The 13,061-nt window shown below is 37.1% G+C and overlaps 2 protein-coding genes across 2 annotated transcripts in view; one reads left to right on the plus strand and one right to left on the minus strand.

The window, feature by feature from the left end:
• LOC136816675 (condensin complex subunit 3-like) overlaps nt 1–13,061 on the plus strand; it is a 177,505-nt gene that overhangs the window by 4,573 nt on the left and 159,871 nt on the right. The window lies entirely within an intron of this gene.
• On the minus strand, nt 106–2,165 carry LOC136816668 (E3 ubiquitin-protein ligase TRIM9-like; the record flags this gene model as incomplete). The annotated part of the gene is given in 3 exon segments (XM_067072995.1): nt 106–362; nt 718–813; nt 1,043–2,165. Coding segments are annotated over 3 exon segments (1,121 nt in total), but the record flags the coding sequence as incomplete, so codon positions are not given.

Below are 13,061 nucleotides of genomic sequence, written 5' to 3' on the forward strand. Positions count from 1 at the left end.
AAAAAAAAAGTTTAGGGTGGTAATTAAGAAATCAAAGGGCACGTGCCTGTCCACGTGACTACGGTTGAAGTTTATTGAGTTGAAAAATGCAATAACTTAACTAACCTTGACGAAAGAGCGCTTGAGATCAATAAGAAGACAGCTGGGTCTTCCTCTTTCGTTACTTCATCAACGTAGGCTAGAAGACCAGTCATCATACGATGATTACTTGAACATTCTTCACGTTGTTTGTTTAAAATGTCGAGTTTCCCAGCTACCCGACCTCCGATGGAAGCTATAAGTTGTGTTTTCTTTTCTTCCAATGCACCAATCAGTTCGTCAATTTGAGCCACCACACGTGATTCGAAATCAACTCCATTTTCCTAGGAGTTAAAAGAGAGTTTTCATATTGCTTTCAAGAAAGGCAAAATTAGTTTCGATTCACAATGTTAATTGTTAATGAATTCTAAGTATACAGGAAATTTTTCACAGCCAGAAAATTATCACGCCAAAGTAGAGTCGGTCAAACGAAGTTCCATTGTGCGTGAAAGAAAAAGAGAAACAGTCTACAGTTGAAACCCTAATATTTTCAGAGGACCGGGGAAATGATACTAACTACTAAAGCTTCTATTCTAAGATATTCAATAGTAGAAAGACTCTTGATTGTATCTCGTCCATCAGTAATATAAAAAAAGGGGATGCAAGTAGCTCTGGGTATGAGATTGAGAAGAAACTTACTTGAACTTTACTGACATGCACATCAAGCGTTTGAATGAAATCATTTAAATTTTTCTTCTTATCTTTCAAACGATCACCACGACTCGTCATTTCCACCTAAATGTAACAAAAGTTAGAATTTCAAATATCACAATACTTTCACAGAAACTATTGGGTTAGGCCTCCCGAGATGATAAAATTTTCTCTTTTCAAGAAATAAAACGCAATCTTTTTTACACAAGAAAGCACGGGAAAAACTCGTCCCAAAATTAAGGGACGAAAGCAATGTCACGAACCGACATTTTCGGCTATAAAAGAATATGTCACGAGCATTTGAAATGCTAACCTTTTGTTCTTTATACATGGTACCCAGGGCTCTTGCTTCATGACCACAATGTCTTCCTTCTTCAAAACATAAATAACAGACCGGCATTTTACACAGAACACAATACATGCTAATGTTCTCCTCCGCGTGTTCTGAACATTTCAAAACTCCACCACGGTGTTTCAAAACACATTGATTGTTCGATGGTGCGGAGAGAGTATGTGATGCCAGTGGTCCACGTTTAGGGTGATAGATTTTCAGACAACCTTCACAATATGAGACTCGACATTGTTCACACATCGAGGTAGCTTTATTCGGAGGTACAGCTTCACATAGCTGACAATCGATCTCTGAATTCTTACACTTATATAATTCAACAAGTGATTCGAGTATTATGTTTAGAGGTAGACAATCAATTCCTCGATCATCCAAAACAAAACTCACAGCACATGATGGGCATTTAATCGAGACCATGGGACCATGAAATTGCTGATGTAAGCAAGCGTGAATTTCATGCATACTTAAATATCCACTATCATCGGAAGAGCAATCTGTCCGATCGTTAGCCAAATTACCCGGACATAAATTTGTATTCTCGCTGATCTTTCGACGTCGATTTGGTAAAGACATTGATTTGGCAGATATTTCGTTCAGGGCCTGGGTCGGTTGCTGTTTTGTTTCGTTGACGCATTTGTAAGCACAAGCTTGGCATATATTGTGACCACATGGTAAATTGAGTGGCTTGCAAAACAACTCTTCGCAAAAGTTACAAAATAATTCACTTTCCATATTCGTTTTGAACGTTACTGTGTTCGCCCTCTCGATCAAAAATATTCAATTTCGTTCTCCCTACAGAAATAAGTACATCAAAAAGCTGAACTATTTTCTAAACATACAATATTATATTCTACCCCTAGAAATTTCATAAGGAAAATTATAATATTTCTTTATCTCTAAATATGATTCATAATTTCGCTCTACCTTCAAACAGTCGTCGTGATAAAAATAACTTCTTTTGTCCTCGTCTACCAAAAGAATAATAGAAGAATAGAGAAAAACCATATGCTACCCTTATGAACTAAACGGGGCTTGATGATACTCCCCCGTATGTTCAAATTTTCACACACTTTATCAATCACAGGCAGGTGGTGTTTGTGAAAGTCATAAAGATGGAGTGCAACCAAAGGGAGAGAGAGAGAACATGAAGTGAAATAGCTGGTTGGAAGTGAAAGCCCAAAACTAAAAGCCTCGAATTTTCATCTCCCCTCAAAACGTTTAACACTATATTACATTGTGGTGCAAATTGTGTTTTATAAACTTCCAAATTCATATCCTATAATTTGTTTAGAAAAAGAGAAAATTTAAAGAATATTGATTAGATTATGTTGTTTCGATATATTAAATTCCTGGAGGAGATGAAACCGTTCCAACTATGTCTATGAAGGTAGACCAAAAACTCACGATATGGCGAAAATAAAAAAATATAATCTTAAAACTTATCAATAGAATATTTCACTCGAAACACATCCCTACATCACTGAGCACCTCAATAATAATGCCACTCGTGAAATCACATAAGAAATCTTTAAACGACCCAAACAATTATCGAGGAACCAGCCTTCTTCCCATCATTACAAAAATATTGGAACTTATTATGCTTGAAAAATGTCCTCAGCTTACCGACCACAACAACTCTCAATTTGGTTTTGTCAAAGCATCTTCATCAATCCACGCTGAGCTAATCATTCAGGACACTATCAGGTATTATAATAACAATGGCTCACCCGTATGGTGTCAGGAAAATTGCCCCCGAGAAAACTGCCCCCCGGAAAACTGCCCCCCGGAAAATTGCCCCCCGGAAAACGGCCCCCCGGAAAATTGCCCCCTAGGAAAATTGCCCCCCAGAAAATTGCCCTCTAGAAAATTGCCCCTAGGAAAATTGCCCCCCGGAAAATTGCCCCCTATTTTTCCATTTTTTGAAACTAAATCTAACTCAATTTTCAACATTTGGGAGATTTTGGATTACGCAATTTTACGTGATCGCGTCTTAACGGATTAAGAGATCTAGAATACTTTTTGGGGCTATATTTTGGTCCAACGGTTGCAGGTTGCAGCCGTAATTTTCATTAAGTTGACGCTTTTTATAAGGAATAATGTGGTTTAACCATGGAATACAGAGAAAGCGTTTTCTCTGTTTAGCGATAGTCAATTTCAATGTGTTTTATACTGTATTTCTTTCGCTATTCAAGTATTTTCTTTATGGTTTTACAAAATTTCTTGGTCATATGGAATGGATAACTTCATTCTTACTATATTCCTCACGCTGACCATTGATCTGCTTTGCATGTTTTAGTTTTTAGTTTTTTCTTAAAGAAAAAAGACGCCTCAAAAACGACTTTTACAAGTTTTGTATGAGGTAGAGAAAGATAGTCGAGGAATAAAATCACTTTCAAAAAAATCTTTCCCCATTTCTTAACCCTAAGCGCCCTATCCGTGCTATCTTAAGCTAAGGGAAACTAATTTTTACAAACTCGCCAAAAAGTTCCCACCAAAATTAAAATTTCAGTTTTCTTGGCTAAATAACCCCTGAAATTCAACAAAGTTGCTCAAAATAAGATGAAATAGGAAAGATTTGCGCTGTCATTCTCTAAAATTAATTCCAACCACAGTTAAAAAATTAATTACAGTATTCCCCAAAAAAAGTTCCCACCAAAATAATCTATTTTTCGAAAATTTTCTACCCAGGACATTGTTGATCCAACCCCTCCTCCGCTTATCAATTTTTCGGAATCTGAAACTTCTTTTTTGTACGGATTATGCTGTTTTAGCCTTTTTTCCAATCCACCCCGCTGACCCCCGTTTACTAGGTACCCTAAGAGTAATTCAAAACTACTTAATTTTACAGCTACAATGGCCATTTGAAGTTTCATTGGATTTTATAAAAAAGTGGAAAAAAAGAGCGGGGGGGGGGGGCAATTTTCCGGGGGGCAATTTCCTAGGGGGCAATTTTCTGGGGCCATTTCTGGGGGGCAGTTTTCCTAGGGGGCAGTTTTCCTAGGGGGCAATTTTCCGGGGGGCAATTTTCCGGGGGCAGTTTTCCGGGGGGCAATTTTCTCGGGGGCAATTTTCCTAGAACCCACCCGTATATATTTGTAGTTTGGACATTGAAAAAGCCTTTGATTGTTGTAATTGGAACAACCTATTTACAAAATTGCTAGACAAAAACATACCTAATGCAATACTAAACTTTTTAATTCAACTATATATGAACAGTACAGCCTTTGTCTGCTATGGTGCTAACCACTCTAAAACTTTCTCACTCACTCAAGGAGTACGTCAAGGTGGAATCCTATCACCATATTTATATACAACATATACACAGAAGACCTTCTCACCAACGTCAAAAGTATGAAAATCGGATGCTCACTACCGAATGGACTACGTACTGCCATCATTGCATATGCTGATGACATAATACTCATGAGTCCCTCCCTCAAACATCTGCAATCTATGGTTAGTTTATGTGAGGAACATGGAAAAGATAAAGGTTTAAAGTTCAATCCATCAAAAACTAAAACTCAATTTGTTATTTCTGGTCAAAGCAAATTAACTAATCCAAAACTGAACCTCCAATCAACCGAAATCAATCCACAGGACACACTAAATCATCTTGGCTTCCATTGGTGTGTTAAAAATGACAAACTCTCTCTAAGCGGGCACAAAGAATCTCGAATATCAGAATTATGGTCTGTAGTTACCTCACTTATAACCTCTGGCATAAGGCACTGTCACCCAAACGCCATAATCAGCATCTACAATTCAATAGTCTTACCAAAGCTCTTTTATGGCCTAGAACTTGTTGATCTCACAAAAACGAGGATTTTTCATATGCGAGTTACGAGTTACAAGTTACGAGTTACGAGTTGCATTTAGAACCACGAGTTACGAGTTACTTTTTACGAGTTACGAGTTGCATTTTAACAAAATAAAATCGCGAGTTGCGAGTTACGAGTTGCATCTTGACACACAAAATTCGCGAGTTGCAAATTAAAAGTGCGTGTTGCAAATTGAAGGTGCGAGTTGCATATTAAGTGCGAGTTGCATATCAAAAGTGCGAGCTGCAAATTAAAAGTTCGAGTTGCAAATTAAAATCAAGTCTGAGATTGTTATCTTAAATAATAACAGCACAAAAAAAGCTAAACTCAAGGCAAAGCATGGATACGTTTTGTGATTAAAGTTGTGAAACCAGTACTCAAATCTATGCTCAAATCACACATTTTTCGCTCATTTTCGTATAAAAACAAAACAGAGCATTACATAACTTTAGTTTTGAAAGGAAATGCGCGTGTTTCTTCCTACACGTTTTTTTTATAAGAACGTCAAAAATTTTCGAAGCCTTCGGATGTTCTTAGTTTTTTGGATTTGAAGCCTAAAAATGTTCTTAAGTGCATGTTTTTAAGTCTCCAAAAGCCTTAGAATGTTCTTAAAATGTTCTTAAATTTTTGGGCCTCGAAGCCTTATGTTCTTAAATAGTTTGTTCTTATAAAAAAAAACGTGTATCGAGAATTATCTTTAATGTTGCTTTTAATAACGTGGACGTTACCTGTCATTTTCAAGACTAAGTGACACTTTTTGACAAAATTATTGACAGGCTACTTAAGTGTGATACCTGCAAGCTTTATTACACCAAATATTTTAATTGTACAGATGAATGGGATGCCTTTGATATAAATAGATAAATATTGTCAAGAGGCTTTGGGAAGGGCAGTTTTATAGATACAATTCTAATCAATTATTCTATTGTCCTTATGTTGATAAAATCACTTATTTTTATGAAATAATGATCTGATGGTCAAATATAAAGCTTCTTTAAGCAATCCCAGCAAAGGTTTTGTCTCCGTGGGTGGGGGGGGGTACTACCCTTGCCGACCGACGGGGATGCTCCGCTGAGGTTCCAAATATGACTCTACATGGGACTCGTTTTTTCAAAAATTTTGCGAAATTTGCGAAAAGAGTGACCCTGATTGGAACTGAAAATCCAAAATTTTCTAAAATTTTCTACTTTTCCCCAAAACTTTTCGAAAAAGGCACTCTACGAAGGACTGATTTGGGGTTTTGTCACTTATAAATGATGCGGATCGATAACACAAAAGGATAGAAATCGACAACCTATTCAAGCTTCAATAGCTTTCAAATGGCTGTTCTACAATCATGTTAAAAGTCTATTGAGAATTTAGCTTATTTCCTTGTTTTTCAAAATTTGGAGTTCGGGCGAGATTTTGGGCCATCTCTTAAATTTAATCGGATATTTCAATTTGGCACGGGTTTATAGATTTCCAGGCTATATTCTGAGCCGTATTGGACCATTTTTGAACTTTTGGATCCTCAGATCCTAAAGTCTTAAATCTAGCGTTAAAACTCAGAGTTAAAACTCTATCCTTCCAACCTAACTTAGAGCACTTCCAAATCATTTTTAGTTTTGAAAATTCGTGGGGATTTCCCTTTTTTCTAAAATATTACGACCATGATTGTACACGTTTTGCATGTGATCTTATAATTACTGTAGGTGAAACAACCCCTTACAGCCATCATTCTCAGCATGTTACCTTGTTACTCCCTATTACCCCGTGTTAACCTTTTTAGTAACAACGCATCCAAACCTATTACATACCCCCGCCCGGGAGCACTTTTCTCTACAGTTCTTTACACTCATGTAATGTAAATACTTTATGTACATTTTTTTTCTTTCTCCACCAAATATTTGCTCTTCTTATGTATAATAGTGAGCAGCAATAATCATTTAATCATTTAAAAAATATCTTTCCTTTTATCAATAGAAATTTTCACTCTTACTGACTTTTCGATTTGTAACACGCACTTTTAAGATGCAACTCGCACTTTTAATTTGCAACTCGCACTTATAATTTGCAACTCGCACTTTTAATTTGCAACTCGCATTTTCAATTTGCAACTCGCGAATTTTGTGAGTTTAAATGCAACTCGTAACTCGTAACTCGCGATTTTATTTTGTTAAAATGCAACTCGTAACTCGTAACTCGTAAAAAGTAACTCGCAACTCGTGGTTCTAAATGCAACTCTTAACTCATAACTCGTAACTCGCAACTCGTATACTCGTATCACACAAAAACAGAATTAGAATTTTTAAACAGGCAGGCCAGGTCAAGCCTAAAAGCACTGTTCAACGTCTCTAAAAATAGCAAGAATCTCTTGAATAAAATCTACAATATCCCTGACATCTCAAGTCTCTTGGAAGAAAGGAAACTTAAGCTATTCAGGCAAACGTTAGTGAATTCATCCACTTGCTCTTATATATATGATATGTTCAACCACCCAACCAATAACATAGACTTTAGCTTCGTACGGAGAGTAGTAGATATTATTATTGATAGCAACTTAAATCTACTGCAAATTATTTTTGGCAAAAATATCAAATTCAAGAGAAACCACCACAATGAAAAGTCAGAGGAGATTGAACTTTGTCGAACTCTAATAGAAAACTGGCATGAGGTTGAATGTCGTATCTCATTTAAATCTATATTAGAGAAACATGTCCAGCGAGCAAGGACATCAGGCACACCCCCTTAATCACCCTTTTTACTTCCTTTGCCCCCCCACACTTCTGTGCCGTCCCTGCTTACTGGTCTTTTTATTGGTTCTAGGAAAATTGCCCCCGAGAAAATTGCCCCCCGGAAAACTGCCCCCTAGAAAATTGCCCCCTAGAAAACGGCCCCCCGGAAAATTGGCCCCCAGAAAAATTGGCCCCCTAGAAAATTGCCCCCTAGGAAAATTGCCCCCCCCCCCCCGGCGGGGGAAAATTGCCCCCCCCCCCCCGCCATCTTTTTTTCCACTTTTTTATAAAATCCAATGAAACTTCAAATGGCCATTGTAGCTGTAAAATTAAGTAGTTTTGAATTACTCTTAGGGTACCTAGTAAACGGGGGTCAGGCCGGGTATGTTATTACGATACTCTTAAATTTTTGCCAAATTTCAGTCTGAATGTTCTTAACTGGGTCCTAATAAAAAAAAATAAAACATGCAAAGCAGATCAATGGTCAGCGTGAGGAATATAGTAAGAATGAAGTTATCCATTCCATATGACCAAGAAATTTTGTAAAATCATAAAGAAAATACTTGAATAGCGAAAGAAATACAGTATACTTTAAGTTTAGGCGTACAAACTTTCGCGAGCAGAAACTTTCGCGATTTTTGGCCCTTTTCGCGAAAGTAAATGTCTTTAAAAATTCTAGGAAGGGCCATTCGCGAAAGTTTATGTTCGCGAAAAATTCTTAACAAAATAGAAAATCTGTAAAACTTCAAATTTTGAATAAAATGTAACTTTTATGGCTATTTTTAGCCTGCTAAAAGACTAATAAGTCAAAGGACAAATGTTTCAAGCCAATCTAAGAAGTATTAGTCCCTCTAAGCCATTTTTTCATATGAAAATTCTCAATTTTACGTCTTGATTCGCGAAAGTTTATGCTCGCGAAAAATATTTTTCCGTTAAATTTGCGAAAGTAAATGTCGTGAATTTCGCGATTTTTCGTCCTCGCGAAAGTTTCTGCTCGCGAAAGTTTGTACGCCTAAAGTAAAACACATTGAAATTGACTATCGCTAAACAGAGAAAACGCTTTCTCTGTTTTCCATGGTTAAACCACATTATTCCTTATATTATAAAAAGCGTCAACTTGATGAAAATTACGGCTGCAACCTGCAACCGTTGGACCGAAATATAGCCCCAAAATATTCTAGATCTCTTAATCCGTTAAGACGCGATCACGTAAAATTGCGTAATCCAAAATCTCCCAAATGTTGAAAATTAAGTTAGATTTAGTTTCGAAAAATGGAAAAATAGGGGGCAATTTTCCGGGGGGCCGTTTTCCTGACACCCTTTTTATTACTGTAAATATTCATAAAGATATATATATTTTTCCTTAGATGTACCTTATAGTCTTATATGTCTTATAGATGGTAAAAGAGATTTATTATTATAATGTTTCTGCAAACCTACCGGGTGAACAAAAAATCTATTACTGACCCGGCCGCAGATCAAGTTTTGTTCGTTAGTAGTTGATACATTAGTATTCACAGGGCTTGCTTGTTTGTACATAAAAGTTATCTTTAAGGTTCTATTTCAATGGTTTTAAGTTATCAAAATCAGCAAAAAAATTTTTCCGGCCGGCCACATGAGAGCTTTTTTGCTTCACCCGCATTCCAGAAACCCAGAAACACTACACTATTTTTAATTTTCGGCTAGGCTTAAAATTTGTTATCCAAAATAATTGACAACTTGCTAATTTCGGAACATTGCTCTATAAGGAAAATAGACAGATGTACAATTAGGTTTCTTTAATTCGAACNCCTTTGAACGAGCATCCAAGAAGAAAGCCAACGATACGAGAACACAAGCTGAGAAACCATGCCTTGCTCCTCTACTACCAGGAGACAGAGTATTATTGAAAAACGTGAAAGAACGCGGTGGTCCAGGAAAACTACGTAGTCATTGGGAACGTAGAGTCTACCGAATTCAAGAAAGTCAAAGCCCAGTTTACACGGTCGTTGACGAAAAGCATGCTGCTGCTAAACCTCGTGTTGTTCACCGCAACATGATTATGCCAGTTGGCAACGAGTTTATTTTAGATCCACAGGAGAAGAGGCAAAAGCCAAAGAAACAACGAGACGCACGACAACCACCACGACAGGAACCTCCTGTACACGTCGATGAAGGTCACGCCGAAAGTGACGACGAACCTCCGTTACATCTGGTGCAACACTACGATAATGTAATGGACGACGAAGTACAACATCGCGTACAGAACGATCCTGAGACGGTTCCTAACGAGCCTGACGTTCCTCAAGACGACGAGAACGTTGAAACGGCAAACGAATCATCTGGTGAAGAAGAACCCGTCGAACAGCTCCCTGAACGACGACAACGTAGACCACGTCGGGTATTTACGTACGATGTACCCGGTCAACCGTCGATCTATAATTTGTCAGCAAATCAGCCAATTTATTACACAACGCAGCCAGCTTCAAACTACTTCAGTTATTGTTTTCAAAAACCAATGTTTCCAATCCAACAAAACTGTATGTATCAACCTACGTACCCTACAGTTCCGTACGGTACTCAAAGCTTCAACGGTGTTCCAAACACGTATCAAAATGGATACCCTCAACAACCAAATGTATATTTTAATTATTAATCAAATGAACTGTTATTGATTGATCTCGGACTGTTATTCAAGATAACAATGTTGTATCGGACGTTCCCGATGAAATTTTGAAACTCACGTCAGTGTTAGGCAACTAACAACTCCTAAACTACTGAATAATTCGTCACTCGTAGCTGCAGAATCGAGGAGGGCAAACATTTAAAGTCGGGGAGAGTGTCGCCTTTATGAATTTGGGCGTATGAGAACGCTCTTCCGCGGCCCGAGAAATGTTTGTCTGACGGATAGGAAAAGGCAGTTTTTGATGGAAATCCAAGATGGCGGCTGTGGTTTCAGTCAACATATGAATTTGGTGCAAGAAGAGAACATTTAGTATATTTATCAACTCTATTCGACTCAAATCTCTGTCTCACTTCCCCATAGTTACAAGGAAAGGAATTAAACCTTATAATTTCAATCATTTTTTTGAACAAATATTTCAAACAAATCATCATTAAGGAATGTATTTTTTAATTACTGAGATCTGAAGATGGAGAGAAACATTAGTTACACATAATTATATGCATTCTGGATATAATAGACAAACGAGTTTTTGGTGCTTCTATTTCCATGAGAGTTTTCAAAATTGTTTTGTACTCACAAATGAAAAAGTGCCTTTCTATCTAAGGCACATAGATTAATGCTGAAGAAAGGGACTTTAGCTTCCTTATTCTTGAAGTTTATAAAGATGAACGGTTTGTAGAAGCTCCATCAGATACCAAAACATCTGACCTTCAAACTCAAAGATTCCAACACTTCAACAGCTCCCACACAACAGAAAAAAACTCATCACTTGAAGCAGATACAGTAGAAAAAAAAAGGAAGTAAATCCAGTGTAGATATCTCGTACAATGTGACCTAAAACATGCGAGTCTGATTGTCTTGCTTGTTGGCCCTCCTCAGCACATTGCCTATCCAACTTCTTGATTTCCTCATTTATTTCACCCATTTCAATAAAACTAAGAACAGATAAAAAGTCTTCAGCATTAAAGCTACGATCTCTTTAATATTGTGAAATTTTCTCTCTGTCAACACTGCAACACTGCAAAACCACCATGAAGTAATAAAAAAAAAATCAAAACTAGAAGCAAACTTTTCGAAATTAACCGCCAAATGTTGGCTGATCACGTAAACAAAGTGAAAGACAAACAAAGTGAAAGACAAAAAGAACCTGATCCTGAAGAACTAGTCGAGTTGAGTACATGAAAAATGGGCTGAAGTCAAAGCGCCAGACCACAGTGAAAAGAGCCAGACCACACTAGAAACTTCAGATATACATACCTCAAGGCATCCTCTACCAAGGAAAATTGTCCCCTATTTGAAAATTTTTTTTTCATCCTTTCGATTTCCAGTGATTTCTATCGGTAGGTGCTGTTTGCGTGAACTAATTAGACGCGGCATATTTTCTGCTGCCCTTACCTTGTTTTCACAGGTTCTAATTGAACGTAAAACAAGGCGATCTGACAGAAATGAGTACGGGTACCAATGGGCTAAAGCCAAGTGCAAAAGTTGTATCTCCTGTATGATTACAAAGCATTTAGTTACCTCTATTATAAGTTGCGCGGTCCAGGTGATTTTCTTCAATGCTAATATGGGAAACGAGAAAACGCTAGTTTGAATCCGCCATTTAAAATTGGACGCAAAGCTAAAGACGCCATTTTTTGCTTGCTTAGGAAAAATTAGAGATTCCAATTTAACAATAGAGCGCAGCGAGTGTTCGTTCTCTTATATGAGGAAAAATATTCGAAAGAGTAGGAGTACAGTCATTTATTGAAACCAATGAAGATGCTTCTGTTGATCCTGAACTACTATCGCCGGGTAAAGTACTCTTCAAATTCCTGCTATGGAAGATCAGGGTTGAAGGACATCTTCCATTGATGAACCAAATCACTAATGCTCTGCGGGTCACTTTTCAGATCTTGAGAACAGCAAAAATTGTCTAAGAATACAAGAATAAGTCATCAGCCAAAATTGTAAATATTTTCAGAGAGTTTGTTAATGTAAATAAATAAAAAGAGGTCTGATAAAAGATCCTCGAGGTGCACCGACTAAGACTTTTTCAACATTACTATGCAATGGTTATGATTCCTGTCAAGCTGCGAGACAATGACATACAATATTTGATCGTGTAAGTGAATCCAGAATGAACAATGCGTTTAGAGAAAAAGTATTGGAACAAGTTTAACTCTGCGAATATTCCTTTAATCCGATAAAAATGATTGTTTTTTATAGCCTTAAGGGTATGGCTGAAATCATAATTCACATTTGATACCACAAAATTTTACAATTATCTACTACTAATGGCATACTAGATTAAACAGCTCATAATTACTTTTGAAGACTTTTTGGAAAACCTCATTACAGGTGTTTGTTCTGAATATTGACATCATAAATAATTAGTTTAAAAAGGACCCAAATCATTTTCAAAATCGATTGCGCTGGTAGTGTTAGCTGAGAGCGTCTAATAATAGCTGAACTATCGACCGTGACAAAATGACTTTTTGTGTAAGGCAGCAAGAGATATTCTAGATTAGGTTGTAAGTACTCGATTTTCTATTTTCAAATTTGATTTCAATTAAAGACTTCTTCACGACTGAGGATTGACCTCACTGCAAAATATTGTGCTATTTTTCCATCCCAACTGAATTTTTAGGCTAGAAAATAATGAAATTAAAATCTTTAGTCATAAAAATATGGGAATATCCAATCCCCATCGAGTTTTGGTCCGTTATTTTTATCCCCGCTGGCTGATAAAATCCCACCGGGTTTGTGAGAAGAGGGTGTGCAAACCCGTGCAGAGAAACAATACT

The sequence above is a fragment of the Clytia hemisphaerica genome, unplaced genomic scaffold (assembly GCF_902728285.1).
Source record: "Clytia hemisphaerica strain Z4C2 unplaced genomic scaffold, Clytia hemisphaerica genome assembly, whole genome shotgun sequence".
Lineage (NCBI taxonomy): Eukaryota > Metazoa > Cnidaria > Hydrozoa > Leptothecata > Clytiidae > Clytia > Clytia hemisphaerica.